Source organism: Lepisosteus platostomus, chromosome 15, assembly GCF_059453375.1.
Source record: "Lepisosteus platostomus isolate fLepPlt1 chromosome 15, fLepPlt1.hap1, whole genome shotgun sequence".
Taxonomy (NCBI): Eukaryota; Metazoa; Chordata; class Actinopteri; order Semionotiformes; family Lepisosteidae; genus Lepisosteus; species Lepisosteus platostomus.
In genome coordinates, this window is record NC_142625.1 from 7,878,182 (window position 1) to 7,897,122 (window position 18,941).

At 39.0% G+C, this 18,941-nt stretch overlaps 1 protein-coding gene across 1 annotated transcript in view; it reads right to left on the reverse strand.

Annotated features, from left to right (window-relative positions):
• LOC148647981 (von Willebrand factor A domain-containing protein 7-like) overlaps positions 1-18,940 on the reverse strand; it is a 49,656-nt gene extending 30,716 nt beyond the window's left edge. Inside the window, exons 1-5 of the mRNA XM_088607469.1 lie at positions 18,728-18,940; positions 4,760-5,047; positions 4,175-4,268; positions 2,490-2,621; positions 139-325 (exon numbers count right to left, since the gene is read on the reverse strand). Of these exons, the coding sequence (XP_088463595.1) occupies positions 139-325; positions 2,490-2,621; positions 4,175-4,268; positions 4,760-5,047; positions 18,728-18,919 (893 nt within the window). The 5' untranslated portion in view covers positions 18,920-18,940. The remainder of the gene's footprint in view (positions 1-138; positions 326-2,489; positions 2,622-4,174; positions 4,269-4,759; positions 5,048-18,727) is intronic.
• Between the last annotated feature and the right edge of the window lies 1 nt (position 18,941).

An 18,941-nucleotide genomic window follows, 5' to 3' on the forward strand; every position in this document is an offset into this window, starting at 1 on the left:
TCAATGGCCAAAATGACATAGCACTGACCATAAGTGAGCGAACACTCTAAAAGTCCACTGAGATATACTGAATGATCACACTGAATGACTGGCACTCTGACACGTGTTAAAAATAATAAATTTCAAAATTGTTCATACCGTAGAAACTCATCATCTCCAGCTGCATTGCGGAGGTCCTGAAGCTGTTCCATCGTAGCTGTGGTGGCTATTTGTGCAGCTATTTCATGCAGAAAGCCATGATTTGAACTGTAAGTATCCTTACTGATACCTCCACGGGGAATATCATCACTAGTGAAATCAGACAACCCACCATGACTACACTTCCCTAGAGTTGGAGAGATAGAGAGTAGAAAAGTGAGAAAGAGGGGAACACACAGGGAGAGAGAATAAACCATAGTATAAAGTATATATGTACAGTTTAGATTTGTGATAAGAGCAGTAACAGGAAAAACAGTCAGCACTCAGGAAGGCTTGACAATTCCAGTAGGAGAAAATGTTAATTGTTTGCTAAAGTCTGTACACGGTTTTGTTACTGATAGCAATGATAAAACGTTCAGGGCCTTTAACTGCTGTCTGTTACCTTCCATGTAGATCTCAAGTCGTAGTGATGATCACATTTTAAAAGATTGCATTTAGAGCCCAGAGACATTGTACTGAACAATTGCAGACTGCCATTCACATTTAACCTCTAAACTAATCTTTCAATAATGCTTACGCTGTTTTGTAATTAACTTTTCATGTTTCTGAAATAATGTTTCCATTGCACTGGACATGATAACATTGCTAGCAATTTGTATTCAGGCTCAGCAAAGACATACAAACCATCATTCATTGCCATCATTAGCCAGCAGCCATATCACCCAGCAACTCATAACTGGCAGCCCCGTTAAGCTCAGCAGGTGTGAGCCTGTCAATACCTGAATGGGAGACTCCTGGGAAAAACTAAGGTTGCTGCTGGAAGAGGTGTTAGTGGGAACACTATACTGTAAAAAGGCTCTGTCCTTCGGATGAGCCGTTAAATATGAACTGGCTTCATCACTCTGCTCTCCTCCCTTCTGATAGCTGATGTGTGGTGAGTGTTCTGGTGCACTATGGCTGTGGTTGCATCATCCAGGTGGGGCTGCACACTATTGGTGGTGGAGGGGATCCCCATGACCTGGATGTCACACCCCCTGCTAATCCTCCACACAGACGGTCTCGCCCCAATCAAGCACCATCTGGAGGCAATCCCTGCAAATGCCGCCAATCTATCACTTCATCCCATCAGAGTGCCTCACTTGTTAACAAACCCTCCACTTCCAAACATACTAAAGCCTTCTCCATTTCACTGATCGTTGCTCAATATTTCAGGTGGGTAGCTGCGTCAACATGTGTTGGCTGCAAAGGAACAAGTAATAGGTTTATTCCAAGCTGAAAAGAGAAGAAAGACACCTGAAGAAGGCTCCAGAGCTGAAACGTTGTGTTTTCTCTCTTCTCTTTTCTGCAGGAACAAACCTGTTACTTGTTCCTTTGCTCAGTATTGTTAGCTTCTTGGAACCCCTGACCTCGCATTGGTAACTACTTGCTCTTGCTTTTGGATACTCGAACCCAGAACTCACCTTTGATCCTGATCTCGTCTAGCAGTTTGTATTTCTCTGCCTTCTCCTCCTGGATTATCTTTGGTATTGAACCAGCATTTACCTAAAATCTCTCCCTACTCAGCTCCACAACTCCGCATAGATTCATCATTGAATCTACAACGCGCAGCGCTACACTGGAAAGCGCTTTGAGTGGAGTGTCCAGAAAAGCGCTATGTAAGTGTAAGCAATTATTATTATTATTATCATTATTATTATTAACAACCTTATAAGCACTACAAATTATCATTTTCAAGGACTCTTGTCACAATTGATTTGTGTATACAAAAAATAAAAATAATAAACCTTAATTTAAACTGTGATGTGTTTTTTGATGAGCGAAGCAGTGGCACAGTGCTTAGTATTGCTGCCTCAGTGTCAAGGCCCGGGACTCAATTCCTGTGGTGCGGTCTGTGTGGAATTTGTACGCTCTTCTCGTGTTCAAGTGAGTTTCCTCTTGGTGCTCCGGTTTCCTCCCACAGTCCAAAGCCGTATTAGCAGGTTAAAATATTGACCCTGTGGTTGTGTCCTGTGATGGACGGGTGTCCCCTCCAGGGTGTATCCCACCTTGTGCTCACTGATTGCCAGAAAAGACTCTGGCTCCCCTGCAACCCTGAATTGGATGAAGTGGTTCAAAAATGGGTGGATGGATGTTTATTGTCGAGCAATAAATACAATTAGTCATTCATACATAGTAATTTGTATGAGCTGAAAGGCAATTTCTTTACTTATCAAGATGAAAAAAATACTTGAGGAAAATGAAGACTGAAATCTTAACAGAAATAAATGTCCTCTAAAATTAACAAATAATATGAAATATATAGTTGTAGTTTAATTTAGTTTATTATAACAGGTGTAACTGGTTTACAATACCTGTTGGCTTTGATGCCCAAGGCCTGAGATCAAAATACCCTGATGTGAGCTTCCTTCCTTGTAATATACTTTCCAGGATGTTGTCCGGACATGTCCCCTCAGCACAGTCACTGCATGTTGGCTCACCTTTAGCTGAAGGAAAAGACAAGTTTTGCAAGTAGTGCTGATGGGTGGAACAGCCAGATGACAGTCACAGACACTCAGAGAAACTGACACAGACCTGACATGTGAACCTTTGAGATATTAAGTAGAGAAAGAACACAATATTAATACACCAGTATAGCTCCAAAATGTATGTACAGTAAAGCACAAGAGTATAAAATACATTTTGCTGTTTATAAAATAATCTTCTTCTATGTCTTCACGCTTTGACTCCTATTACCTGTTTCCTTTGGGGAAATATAGTGAAAACCCTGATATAGAAGGGGTTACGGTGTAAATAAACATAATGCTTAAATTACATAGTGAATTCTTTAGACAATATATGATGACTGGCTGTCATGCAGGAAATCTTTAAATGTGACATATTTGTAAGCACGTTTAAAGTTCAGGTGGTGATACTACTATATAGAGTTTTCTGTGACTCCTAAGAGTAAAATATTACATGACAAGCACGAGGCTGGAATAGAGACACAGTGGTTCTCACTGCTGCCTCACAGTGCTAGGGCCCCCGATTCCAGATCTGGAGTGCTATCTACAAGGAGCTTGTTTGTTACCGTGTCCATGTCGGTTTCCTCTGGGTGATCCTGTTAATTGATTTCTGGGCAAATTTGCCCTGGGTGTCAGTGTGTGTGTGTCTGCCCTGTGATGGACCTAGGCTGCACCCTGCCTTAGGCCCATTGTTTGCAGTGATAGGCTCAAGCTGCCACACAACTCTGAACAGGAAAAAGAATGGATGGATAACAGGCATGAAGAAATCAATGTCTTGGCTAATGAACTGTGCCTCATGGAACTGATTATATTCAGCTCCATCTTTTAAGGAGAGGTGCAAACTACACTCTGTACACATAATCCTTCGCTGAGAACAAATTGTAATTTGCATCTTCGATCTCTCCATGCATCTTACACTATTATTGCACAATAAACAAAACTGTGAAATGATGTGGCAGTGCAAGTGCCAGACAGAAAAGGTTAAATAATGTTCCATCCCATATAAAATGCGATTGTTTCAGCTTCCTCTACTGATGACCGAAGCTGTCAAGATAGGAAGACTCAAAGTCTCCAGAGGAGAACCCAAGAGCAGGTGAGGCAAGCAGAATAGCTGGCATAGCGAACAAGTAAACAGACAAATGCAATCCAAAGATATAGTTGAAATAAAAAGCAAGCATGGCCACAGCCAAAAAATCCACGGTATAAAGCACGTAGACTATAAAGGAGTCGAGAATTAGGAATGGAATCTCTTCCCATCTCATACTCAGAACAAGCTCTAAGACTGAGCTCTGAGTAAAGCAAAGTCCTATCTTAAATAGTCTGTTCCCAAAGAGATACTGTAGGTATGGTCATTATTCGTGCACAGGTGGGACATTGCTGCTGCCATAACAAGTATATAGATGAAGCAGCTGATTGACGTGTCTTGTCGAGATTGTGTTCTGGAAACTGGGAGGTTCTGCAGTGTGCTGATGCAGGAGAAATGAAGATTAGTCGTCACTCTTTGTGTCAGCACAGAACAACAGACAGAAGCTCACATGCAATATTTTCGAGAGAGGCACTGGATTGGATCAAGTTGGAAAAAGGAGTCTTGTAGCCCAGCTCGATCCAATTACTGTGGCTGTAGAAATCCTAGGAAATACAAACATACATGTTGGGAAGAGAATGATAATAAAGAAACATGAAACAGGATTGTGTCAATGCTAAGGGAGCAACTGTTGTTTAAATATGTACCATATAATAACCTTTATAACATTTAATGAGAAGGTATGTCTAAAATTCCTTTGTTTTATCAAAAACACCCTTCTTCTGGAGGTGATATATTTATAGCAACCTGACAAACACCCAGACAGACTATTGGCTTTATGTGCTTAGAGATGCTATTTTTTTCAGTTTTTTTTTTTATTCCTGGATTTCTGTTGTATCCCATTTTTGGAATAATGTAATAATTATAATCACAAAAATATTATTTTCTTGCTTCTGTCAGGTTTGTTTTACTCTTAATTCTTGTAATTTAGGTGTATGATTGGAAAGATTGCTATCCTGCTTTTATCAACAATTAAAACCTCATAGACACATAGTATCTTTACTTTTAACCAGGCACGATGAAATGTTTTACTCACCTGCAGGGTGTGAAAGATTTGCCCCAGTCTCTTTCTTGCTGTATAGAAGTTCTGCTGCCTAATGTTGCCTTTCACACTGGCTATCCCATCAGTAATGAGCTTTTTCCCCTTCAGAAAGGACTCATTGTCAAAATGATACTCCTCATTCAATACGTGCCTCAGATCCACCCAGGCATTACTTAAAACAATGGATTGGATAGCTTCCTCAAATGTTTCTGAAGACACCTTCTCACCCATCGTGTCATAGTGTGCCTGGATCACTTGCTGTGGGGTGAGATTGTCATCAATCTGCATTTGCAAAAAACAAAGAATATGGTTTGTATATAATTAGTATATATGTATTGATATATGCACACAAGAATATATTTGTGATTTGTGTATATAATGCTACTACTAGTGTATAATAATTCACTATTATAATTTTTAGTACAGATCCACTCATTCAGAAATGCTTGCAGGATATTGCAGTACATTGCAGTGCCTGCACTGCGGGTTACCACTACTTTGTAAAACCACCAGGTGGAGCAGTGAAAGCATAACGTGGCCTAGAAGTATCTGGGCTGTTGCCAGAAAACACCTGGTTTCAAATCCCGGTCAATCCTGTGGGACAATCTTTTCCCAATTATAGAATTTAAGTTGTGTAGTATAGTGAGTAGACATCACGAGACAACAGAACGAGAGAGTAGAAGGCGGGAATATATGGTGTAAGGGCATGATCTGTGTAGTTAATAAAATAGTTAAAATAATTTAAAAACGGCTCTTTATTATGATACACAACATTTATGGCGACGAGAGATGAGTGCTTGACGAACTCAAAGCGAGCAGAACACTGCAGATTTTAGTTCTCTTGCTGGTAGAAACGAACTCTTGAATATTCGGACTGTTCGTTTAGCTTGTGCCATGGAAGATATGGCCGCCGCGCCAAGAAGCTTTGCTTATGCCCAGCTTTCTCCACCGCTTCCACTGAACCTCGGAGCTCCGGATTTGTATACCGAATACAAGATATGGATGGAGTCGTACAGATTTTTTTAAATCGCCAGTGGATCTACAGAAGCTCCGGATGCCGTGAGACGGGCTACATTACTGCACTGTATCGGGGCTCCCATGCAGCGGATTTTCGCCAACCTCCCTGGAGAAAAAGGAACATATGAACAGACTGTAGCTGCCTTAGACGCTTACTTTACACCGCTGAGAAATGTGGTTTTGGAATGGCATAAATTTAGGCAGGGAACTCAGTCTCAGGACGAATCTGTTGATGCTTTTGTGAATGCACTAAGAGGACTGGCTAAATCGTGTGACTTTGGAGTGTTGGAAGCTGACATGTTAAGAGATCAGCTTCTGGAAAAATGTGCACATAAGAGACTGCATGATAAATTGTTGCAGGAGGAAGGGCTGACTTTAGAAAGAGCTCTTACAGTCACTAGAATTCATGAAGCAGCTCAAGCACAATCAAGAATGCTTTCTGACCACAGTGACAAAGCTAGACAGAGTCATGTTTACTTCACAAGAAACACTGAACGAGGTACTTGCTCAAACTTTACAAACAAAAGCCGAGCAGCCGGATGCAGTCAAGCTAGAGATATAGAAGAACAGGGGACGGCTGACATTAAATGTTACAGGTGCGGACTAACAACGCACAAAGCAGATGAATGCGGAGTGCGAACAGCAAAATGTCTACACTGTAAGAAAACAGGACATTATGCACGAGTGTGTAGAAAGAAAGACGGTTCCCATCAGGAAAAGAAACTTAATACAAATAAGGAAGGGACAAAACTGCGAGCAGTTCAAGAACCTTCTTCAGACTCAGATGAATTTGTTAATTCCATTGACCCTGAAGGTAAAGAAACTATTCGAATAAATGGCCAAGAGATAAAAATGGTGATAGATACAGGAAGTCGAAGAAACTTCATTGGAGTAGAACTTTTGAAGAAAGTGTTTGCACACAGAACTGAACTTCAGCAGACTAAGATGAAATTTCATGCCTATGAACAAATTAGTCCACTTAAGTGTGTTGGCTACTTCGAGGCACAGCTGAAATGGCAGAAAAATGTAATAAAGGACAAAGTTTATGTAATTGAAGGAAATGTAGAAGCATTGTTGGGAAGAAAAGCATGTTTTGATCTGAAAATTCTGAGTGTAGGAGACACTGTCAATGCGGTTGACTAGTCTTTAGAGAGATTTAAGCAGTTAGTGTAACGAACAGTTCTTTCCGGACCCTATGCGGACGACACAATCCGACGAAGTGGGGAAACACTGGGGAAACGTCATGCAGGAATACGGGGCTGAAGACAGGGGGGCGTGTCCAAGGTGCGCTGGTGCACGGGGGAGGTGTGGCCGAGGTGAACAATCCAAAAGAGTAGTCCTTAGAGAATATCCAAAACACAAGGGTAAGTCCAAAACCAGGAGATCCATCAGAACGCGGAATTAAAACACGAAGGCCGGGTCAGAACCGGCGGACAGGGAATAGGAACGAGAACAGAGATTAAAACCTTAACGGGACCAGGCGCTTCCAGGTCCCGGACTCGCACGATACGGAAATCAGATGCAGAGCCCGGATTAGCGTCAGCGCCTGGCTTTTAAGGTGGGCTGGGAATAGGAAACAGGTGCACAGAATAAAGTCTCAAGTGAAAGGGCTGGAGCACCCTTAAGGAGGGGGGACTATAATCGTGACAGTTAGCACAGGAATATGAGTCACTCTTTTAAAGGTTTAGGACAGTCACAAGGTTTCAGTAGATGAGAAAGTTTTGCCAGTAGCTCAAAGTCTGAGACGAGTACCCTATCCGATGATAGAAGCTGCTAATCAGGAGTTAGATAAAAACGTTGGATGATGGAATTATTGAAGATGTGAATGAAGGTGCAGAATGGATCTAAAATATTCTGATAATACCTAAAAAAGACACCAAGGAAGTGAGACTGTGTGTGGATCTGTGAGAAGTGAATAAAGCAGTAATCAGAGAGAGACATTCAGTACCAACGGTTGACAGCATATTGTAAGCAGTGCAAGGAGCCAAGGTTTTTGCAGTTAGATGCTCGAAAAGGGTTCTGGCAAGTTGGGTTGTTACCGTTTCAGAAAAGTTCCTTTTGGCTTGTCTAGTGCCCCAGAGACCTATCAGAAGGCTATGGACTCGATGTTGTGTGCAATGCCAGGTGTTGGATGGTATATGGATGATGTTGTAGGAAAAGGAAGAACAAATAGAACAGAGGCTCAGGCAAGTATTCCAAAGATTCCAAGACAGAGGCTTAACTTTAAATAAAGATAAGTGTATCTTTGGCCTGAAAGAGATCGAGATACTGGGACATTTGGTCACTGCAGAAGGAATAAAACCAGACCTGAAAAAGGTGACAGCTGTTTGCAGTGCACCGAGACCTGAGAATGTTGCACTTTTGCGCTCGTTCTTAGGCACTTGTGGATTTTTGATTAAATTAATTCCTAATTATGCAGATATATCAGAACCCCTTAGAAAACTAACGAGGAAAGGACAGAAGTGGGAATGAAACTGAGAAAGCCTTTGCCGAGTTGAAAAGAGCACTCGTAACTGAACCGTGTCTGGCATACTGTACTTCAAACTAGATGCGCCAACAGTAGTGATCAGTGACACGAGTCCTGTAGGACTTGGAGCAGTATTGCTACAAAGACAAGAAGACGGACAGAACAAGCCAGTGGCATATGCAAGTCGCTCACTTACCCCAACAGAAAGGCATTACTTGCATGTAGAGCGTGAAGCCTTGGGTTGTGTTTGAGGAGTGGAACATTTTAGGACATATTTATGGGGAGGCAAGTTCACACTTCAAATGGATCATAAAACCTTAATTTACATGTTCAATCCCAAAAAGGCAACATTGTTACCACCCAGGATACAAAGACTTGGATTGAGATTACGGCCATATGATTACAAAATTGAACACATAGTAGGGAAAACCAATGTCGCAGACTCATTGTCACGTCTTCCTTAACCAGACACAGAAGACACTGGTTATGTAGACACCTATGTTGATAGAGTGCTTTCAATCAGCACTTATGAACTGCATGCACTGACACTTGAGGAACTTAAGCAAGCAACAAATGAAGATGACACATTGAAATTGTTGATGTCCATAGTGGAAAAAGGACAATGGCCTATTCCAATTCCAGAAGAACTGCAGCCATATCACAGGTAAAGGTTGGAGTTATCTACATATGATGGACTGCTTTTAAGAGGACAGAGGATTGTGTTACCTAAAACAAAAATCAGACAAGCATTGAAAATAGCACATGAGACACATCAGGGTGTGGTTCGTACAAAACAGTACCTGAGAAGCAAATTTTACTGGCCCAACATGGACAGTGATGTTGAAAGACTAGTCAGGAATTGTTCCACTTGTGTGTTGAATCAGCCAATGCAGGAGGGTCAACCTCTCCAACCACTTGAATTACCACCAAGGCCTTGGACAAAATTGGGCATTGACCTGGTAGGTCCCATTTAGAATGAAAACATATTGACTGTCATAGACTATTATACTTCTTACCCTGAGGCGGTTGTTGTATCAGACATATCTTCAGCCACAGTTATTAGAGAGCTGATGAACATCTTTGCACGATTTGGTTATCCACTAGAGGTAGTAACAGATAATGGCAGGCAATTCATAGGACAGATGTTTGAATCATTTCAACTAACTGTGGAATTAAACACATCCGTGCATCACCTTCCTATCCGAGAAGTAATGGCAAAATTGAAAGATTTCACAGATACCTGAAAAGGGCCTTGAGAGCAGCTGTGAAAGAAGGACAAAAATGGAGAGAGGAACTCCCTAAGATTCTGCTGGCTTATAGATCAACACCTCACAGGGCATCTGGAGAAACCCCAGCTAATCTTATCTTTGGACGTGATATCTGGACTAAACTACCAAACGTGGAAAAGAAAGAAGAAGAGCCGAGGGACATTCAAAAGACAAAAGATATCCATAGACATCATGAGGAGTACACACATAAAATGAAATTATATGCAGACTAGACAAATCGAGCAAGGGATCACAACTTCAAGATCGGTGATGTAGTGTTTGTGGCTGGCCTAGACAACAGTAAATTGGATGCCAAGTTCAAAGACACTCGTTATGTGTTATTAAGAAACACCTCTTGTAACTCTTTTGAGTTAGTGAATGTGAAAGATGGCTCAAAAATAATGAGAAATGTAAAACATCTTTGACACGCTCCTCCATTGTATCTTGATTTTGAATCTGCAGAAACAAAAAAAGCTGAGAATACAGGACTCTCTGATGTGCAGGAAGTGCCGAGTCCTCAGACAGTGGAGAGTACATCCGTAGGAGAGCCAGTAACTTTACCCAGAAGTGAAGTAACAACCAGAAGTGGCAGGGTTATCAGGAAACCGGCTCGTTACAGAGACATTTTAAAATACAGGACTTTCATAGCTCTCCAAATGTTAAATTGCCCTATTTTGTTTGTGTTATCTATGTAGATGTTGCTTAGACTTCTAGAAATGAGGTGATATTTAGAAGTGACTTAAGTAGAAATTGAACTAAAATTTGGTACGCATAGAAATAGTTGTAAAAAAAAGTTGAATGTGTCGAATAGAAATGGAAGGTTTTACATACATTTTGTTGTAATAGTTAATAACCGCTTACTGTGTGTTGATATAGAATTGTTACAATTGTATGGAAAAGTTATGGACTTTAAAAATAACAAAGGAAGGGATGTAGTATAGTGAGTAGACATCAGAACTGGAGAGTAGAAGGCGGGAATATATGGTGTAAGGGCGTGATCTGTGTAGTTAATAAAATAGTTAAAAGAATATAAAAACGGCTCTTTATTAAGATACACAACAAGTTGTAAATTGTTTAGACTTTTATTAATTTAAAACAGATTATTACAGTATGCTAAATATTAAATTAACAAAAAAAGTAGGGCTATTCTGCAAAAACAACATTACTCAGTTCGATATATGAAAAATAGTTTATTATTCTACTGTGGCTTGTTGTGAACACAATGTGCTTTTTTTAGGCTTGCATCCACATTGTGATAATATATACTGTATTGTTCCTTAACATAAATTTCAGCAATGAGTAATCAGGATAATTTAACTTTAAATTCTGAAAGTGAAAAATATATTTCACATACACTGAACTGCTGTACAGTATCTTTAAAGCCATACTGTCTCATATATATTGCAACTTAATGTACATACAGTAGATGGTAGTAGTAACTAAATGTAAAAAAAACCAAGTATACACAGTAGTCCACCATCTTCATAAACATTTTATACATTTAAGTTTTTTACTGAGTAACTTACTGTGGATATTTTGGAAAAGTTTTGATGTGTTTGTTCTAACTATATAAAGTTTATATACTTCATAAAAAAATGTTTTATCCTTTTTGAAGAATGTGTAATAAGAACACTTGCCATTATTGTTATAAGATGTAATACCACACAATAGGGAATATGAATGTAAGCTTAGGTCCTGTTGTAGTTCTGCTCAGTCGAGCAGTTTGAAATGTTTTGGAGTTGTGTGCAATTCTCTGGATCAGTTGCTGGAGAGGTTTACAGGGAGAACGTGACTAGGACAGGGGGAGATCAGGAAGAGAGAGGGAGAGAATGCGGAGATGTAAATGAGGATGTTCAGTAATATACTGCAAAAAATTACATGTATCCACCATCTGTAAAAATACTTCATACATACTGTACTGTAGTGGCTTTAAAACCATACAGTATCGTATATTTATACAGTATAGGAACACACTGCCGTTCATTGCCATGCGCGCTACTGTTGTGGTATATCTGTGGATCTGACTTCATGGGTTTCGCGTGTGTGGAACAGTGGGAGGTGAGACCCAGCGGGGGGGGATTTTGATTATACTATAATGAGTCCCTAAGGAATACCCTCCAAGTTTCAGAATTCTAAAAAAATAAACTTTAGTTTGCACGAGAGACAAAAGGTACCTTTTCAGAAGTCGTGTACTGCTTGTAAAGTAGCTGATTTTGAAAAACAGCTCATTTTGCTTGAATTATTTAAAATCTATCTGTACTATAGCTTTAATTGAGCAGAAAGTCACCTTGCTCTTACAAGCTCTGTTAAAATTTGTGTTAACACACCACACCCTTTTGAACGTATTTTTATTACCTTTTTCACCTTTGTCCTTCCGGGTGGGGGGGGTAATGGAAAGTAAAATAAAAGCTCACCAGCACTTTCCCTTCCCTCTTGTGTGCAAGGTGATAATGTGCTGGCTGGCATGAAACAATCCCTCCTGAGCTCTTTCTGAACATCTTGGAGATGGTCAGGAGGTTTATTCATGTTGTTACATTATTATCAATATTAGTATTTGATATGTACAATTTTCAGAAATGTGAATATAGTTTGCATTGTGTTTTATTGTGAGAGAATCACAATTATATTTATTAACAGTTACAAAATATATTTCACACCTGAAAAAAACACATTTTTTTCTTTACTATACTGGGAGTATGAAGACTGAGTGAGCACCAGGGTGCACAATGAGATTAATGATGATCATTTTAGTAAATAGGTTGACAAATTTCTGGATTTTCAGCTTCATGAGGCAAGATAAAATTGTATCCAGCTGTGAATTAGCTACGTGACGTTGCCATGAAGTTTTTGGGTTACTGGGCAGCGTCTCTCACAGTGTAGTGCCCATAGAGTGTTTTAATATAACAGTGTATTACTCTGATCTTGCAAGTATGCTTTTTAAATGTTTGTAATTGCTATTCTTGCACATACACTTTGTGTTGTTATTTAGTTTGTGTTAGTTGCTGGGCAAACGATAAAGGTGAAAATTCTTCCATGAGGAGGGTACCATTAAAGCAGAGAAGATGGCACTGAAAATGTTTGGCGCTCCACCTCTTTAAAGACAGTACATACAGTTACAATTCCAGCTGTACTAAAAACTACACAGTTAACATGGCGGTCCTTGTGATCATTGAGTTTAACCAACAAAACAGGGCGAAAAATCAGTCACATGACTTTGAGGCTGCGTTTTGAAAGCTTAACCTATCAGCAACAATGCCAAGTTTACATGATTGGTTACCTCAAACTGTCAGCTACTCGGATCTGTACTGTATGTTGCTTAAGCCTCTCCTCTTTGGCTTTTTAATCATAGAGGTGGGAAGATGACCCCCCTCTTCACTCTGGCTGACTGACTTGTTCCCATTTTTAACCATTCTATGTCTTAATCACAGCAGGTGAGAGAGTAGGGAGAGACACACACGGAAAAAAGTGAATCCCAGCTACAATACATTTATATAATTTATGTGGTAAGGGGAAGTAAAACATTCATATTTACTGCTAGTAATTAGTGTAAGATTTATAACTGAAATCTGAGCCTAAATATAGAGTTAACATCTTGACAAACAGAGGAATGTTGGAAATGTGTAATTTTTCTGAAGCAGAAATACAAAAAGAAAATAAATCCTTTTTGAGATCTCAAATCAATTTTGATCAATGTCTCCAAAACAAACAAGAAAACTATTTTTAGAGACTAACTACTTAGTGTTTACATAGAATAAGTAATTAGAAATTGAAATAATCTATTTTTTTATTTATTTAAACAGTGAAATTTCAACTGCAGAAGACCACACCAGAGACAGCACTAGCCACAGAAGTTCAGGAAAGGGTGAATTAAGCAATGTGAAGGATCAAACATTTATTTCTCTTATTTCCCTAATTTGCTTTTACTGTGTAAATAATGTGAAGGGCCTGGAATGTGAAGGGCAGAGCCAGCTTCGGGCAGCCTGACCAGAACTGAGAGCGTCTGGTATCTGCTTAAACCATGATTAACAAAATCTAGAAGTACATACTGTAACGCTACGGGGTTCATGTGGGCGCCTTCTCCTACTGCCGCATCAGGTCGGCCCCCCACTGTCGGGGACTCAAACCCAGGCCTCCGGCGTCACTCAACAGGGACCCAGCCTGTTGAGCTAAAGAGAGATCTCCCCCCAGCCCAGCAGCTGTGGGCCCTGCTATTACAGGGAAGGGCGGTGACATCACCGCTCTGGTAAGCCGGCTCTTACACGCTCAATGGTGGTCGTATGCATTACAATACTATCTGCTTAAACAATAAATAAAGGAACCCAAGAATATTCTTGCAGTTTATTATGTACCAAGACTAGCAGCCTTGGCTTTACACCATATATGGCATGGGTGGGTTTTCTGTTTGTGATTTTGTATATAATGTGTCCTTTTGTATCAATGAGTTGAGTCAGTGCTTCATCGGCTTTGGCTCCCGTGTGCACACGTAATAAAGGTAATGCCTGCTTCACACACACCCGGATCGTGTCTCCTTTGTTGGATACAACACATGTCAAGTGCAATAATTCAGTGCTTAGTAATAAGAGTTTAAAAAGTGCGTAGATTAATTTAAAGATTCTTGAAACAATTAGCTCTGTAGGACAAGTAACAAAATAAAGAGAAAACTACACATACTGTAAATAGAAGGAATTGGCAAACATACAGTAGCTGATGCTGATCCACGGAGCCAGCACCTTAAGATGTTAATATTTAGAGGCAATTTGTTCAAATAACAAACTAGCTATGAATACTGATGTGTCCAGTACAGGGGAGCTGGAATCTAACCCATAAAACAATAGGTGCACGGCAGGATACACCTTGTATGTACTGTAACGCCATGTTGTTTTTAATGTTTTTTAACACAATTTAAAAACTAACTTTAAAGGCAAACGCGCTCAGTGCCGCAGGCATTCCAGTCTGCAGAACAGTCTTTCTGTATTGCTGAGCAGCACGCTTCCTTTTGCTTTTGGATGTCGGAGCCAGCGGCTGGTGTGCAATTTTCTCAGAGACCTGCTGATCTGCTCCACACCAAAGGAAGACAGGAGAATGTAATGTTTTTTTTCTGTACAAAAAGTGCATGTTACGTTTACAAACTTAAAATGATTAAAAGTTTAATTAAAAAGTGAAAAACCTACAGCTTACACAAAGATTGTAAGCTGATCACAAGGAAGAAAAATCACCCCTTTTTCTCACATAAAAAGTGAGAAAATTTAAACCTGTTTTTTTATAGCTCTTAAAGTCAATGTCTAAGTTAGGTGGTAACACGTCATTGTTTCTTATTTAAAATATGAAAGAATCAGTTGCCCATTATGCCATACCGTATAATATTACATTTTTTATGTTTTTGAGAGACTTCAGAATGCTTCGATTGATGCATAAAAATGTAGCTTAATGTGTGCTGTGGTGATCAAGCTATTGAGCACAGAACATCTTTCCTCCTGTCAACAGAATTTCATATCTAGTTCATTCTTATCTGAGTAAAAACAGAAAATACAGAAAGAGGTTCACAAATTAAAGAAGGGTTGAACCCAATGAGTTTGTGTTATTCTGCTTTATAAGGTCAGGTGTTTCACATACAGTATAGCAGCTTTTGAATTGCACTGTAATTCTCGCGTTATGAACTTGCTTACACCTGGGATCCGCTTCATTCAAGCTAAGGTTTCTAAAAATGCAACCAAGTACTAGATGTTATTTAAATAAAAATTGTGAAAATTTTCGCAAATGACGATCACTAAAATACCTGTGGTTTAAAGGCTCTGTGTCATTTGTTTGCAAAGTTATTGACATCTGAAACATGGTGTCTCATAAATAGACATTTTAATAAGAAAGCAAAGGCTATGGAAACTGGAGACAACAAATTACCCTGAACAAAATACAAAATGTTTGAAATGATTATTTATTATTAATACATTTATATTGTTAACAATGATCAGATATGTTATTATAGTTAAGTTTCAGTGGTCTTTTTAATACCACTTTGTTATAATAAAGACTTGTGTTTAATTGCTCCACTGGGATGAATAAAAGTATTTTTTAACTGAATTAAATAAACTGGTGGAACACATGGTGATATATAAAAATTATAAAATAAATTGAGGCAGATGTTTACAAAGAAAGTGGAATATGGTAATACTATTAGCCATATAAATATATTAAGATCCTTAAATTAATATCGTTATTAATTTCTTTAGTTATGAGATTCCATATTATATTCCCTATTAAGCGGATTCTGAAAAGTACACATTTTTACTGCAGTAACAACAGCAAGTGTTCATAGAAAAGTTTAAAACGTTATAGTTTTTTTATATATAAACTTAATGCAGTAAGAACAAGCACATCAAAACTTTTCTTAAACAACCACAGTAAGTTACTGAGTTAAAGACTTTGATGCATAAAATGTTTATGAAGAAAGTGAAATACGGTTGTGTACATTTTATTTAAGCTACCACTACCATGCATACACAGTATACATAATATATTTATATTCCTAAATTAATATAGTTTGTGACATTCAGAGACGTTATGCTCTGGTTATTTTTATGTTCAGCTAACAAAAGTTTCCTTCAGTTCTAAAGTACCATATTGATATTCCATATTAAGCAGATGTAAACATGCACAGTACAGAGATGAAAATGCAACAATAGTTTCACTAACATCTAATGCACCATAAGTGCCACCTATCAATCGTCTTTGGCCAGTGAATCACAGAATGTACTGCACTGCAGTACAGCCAATATGGTACTCGTAACTGACATGTATTCTGAGTGGCTGCATTTGTACTGCACGCTACTGACAGAATCCATTCCTGTACCCAAGCTGTGCTGCATAAATTATGTGCAAACAAGAAAACAATGTTTTACATGGTACAAAGAAAGCCAAAACATTTCAAATATATAATTGAAGTATGAACGTAAGAAGGACATAGGAATTTTAAGAAAAGGAAGGTTGTGACACCATTGGAAACAAAGTCATGAAAATTACATTTTACTGTTTGGTATGAGACAACTGCATGAAGAACAATCAACAATCAAGACAGGTGAAGATAATTTTGGTAAACCTTTTCCAAATTTGCTATAAAGCAGTTTACAACTTGAAGTATTAGCATAAACGACATTTAAATTGCTGATAAAGAGAATTTTGAGGGGCAGATTGTTGCAGGAAGAACTGTAAATTAACTGGCCATCAGCCAGCCGCGGACGTAGGGCGACTTGATGCTAGGTGAGGGCGTCCGTCTTCCAATGCAGAGCCTTGAGCTTTCGGAGCACGGGGTTTAAATAATATCTGCGAATCCAGGGACGGGTGTACGGGATAATGACACTTAAACACAAAAGGGTCGGAGCACCCTCTAGAGTAGGGATGATGATCATGACAGTGTTCTTTCTTATATACTGTATATGAAAGATCTTGATTCTGTTATATTTGGTAATCAGGTCAAGTTTGTGGATGATATCACATTAATAGAATTAAGTAATACTAGAGAAGCAGGAAATAAAATTCCGAAAGGTTTAGATGGGGCAAACAGCTGACAGATGATATTTAATATAAACACGTGCGGGAATGCATTGGCATGCAGGTAGTAAAAATTACCTATAAATACAAAATCCTGAGCACTGAGCTAGAAGAGGCTACATATACATATTCCAGGACTTAAAGAAATGTTCTACACTTACAGAATGAGAAGGTGGGCCTTTTTTTAGTCTTGAGGACTGCAAGGAGACTTTATATAAGTATTTAAAATGCTGAAAGACATTAACAAAGTCAACACAGAGGACTTTTTCAAGATGATCAGTGAAACCCAAATGAGAGAAAACAAGTGAAAACTACATGGAAAAAATGAGAATGGGAAAAGTAAACCTACCCAGTAACTTAGTTGAAGCTAATACTTTCATCACTTTTTGAAGCTGGTACTTTGACTGGATAAGATTCTTGGATCAATTAACTACTACTAGATGTGCCAAATGTAACCTTATGTTCTTATTCACATATTTGAATAAGTTCAAGTACGTACAGTAGCTGCATCTGCAGGCATAGGCTGCAAAGGAACAAATAAGGTTTATTTCACAACGTTTTGGCTGTGGAGCCTTCTTCGGGTGTGATGAAGGCCACAGCTGAAGAAGGCTCCACAGCCAAAACTTTGTTTTTAGCATGGAATAAACCTTGACATATTTTCAAATCATTCACTAACATGTGGATGCCCATTTCAGATTTAAGTTTCTGTTCCCATTTGCCATAAAACCTAAACAGGCTCTATTATGAGAAAGTTTTTTATCTTTCTTCTACTGAATTTGTCTCAGATTTAGAAGGGGCTGAGATCTGTTTGTCACTATGATATCCAGGTCACAAGATTTTTAATAGTTTAGGCACAAATACTCACAGATACATAACATATTTGCAAATTATAGTCTGTGTATTCTGAGTACTTTTTCTTTTATTCTGAAAGCCCACCATGCCAGTAACAAAGAAGCCATGTGAACATTTAACATTTAACATTTCCTGAATAGTGGGGTGTTTGGTTATTTAAATTTTATAGTTTACTTACTTACTAAGGTACACACTAAATCTGTGTTGATTTTTTTATGCAACATACAGTACATGCATCTTAATAATCATCACCAAACATACTGTTTCTAATTTTCACAGGTTGTGTAAATTAGATCGTAAAAGCGTTCTGAGAAGGGCAGCACAGTGGCACTGTGGGTTGCATTTCTGTCTCGCAGCGCTGAAGCCCTGGTTAGAATTCTAGACTTTGTTAGCTATCTGCAGGGAGTTTATATGTTCTCTCCATGATCTTGTGGGTTTTTGCCAGGTGCTCCAGTTTCCTCCCACTGTCAGAAACATATTGGTAGGTTAATAGCCTTCTAGGAAAATTGGCCCTGGTGTGAGTGTGCATCTGTGTGTCTGCCCTGTGATGAACTGTCTTGTCCAGGGAGTGTCTTGCCTTGCACCCATTGCTTGCGGGGATAGGCTCAGGCTCCCCTGTGCCCTAAATTGCGTGTTAAAAATAAAAGAAAGGATGGATGGAAGTATTTAGAGAAACAATGTTCAACTTATGAAAACACTAACAATATGAGTTAGATTTTCCAATGTTATACAGTATCTGCTTTAAAGTGTGCCAACAATTTTAAGGAACTTGATGATCATATATATCAGAAACAAAACAATGTGTGTCCTCACCATCAGGATGAAGTCTCTGCCTTGTGCCTGGGCCAGGTCCCTGCAGACCTCAGATGTCTTGCGCAGGATGGCTCTACGGGTGATGTCTGCATGAGTTGTTGATTTGACTACAAATGGGACTGGAACAGGAAAGAAGGCCAGAGTTTCTGTGAGCAAAAATGCTGTTAGAGTCCAGCCCAAAGCTGAAGCCATCACACTTTTCCAGAGCTGTACC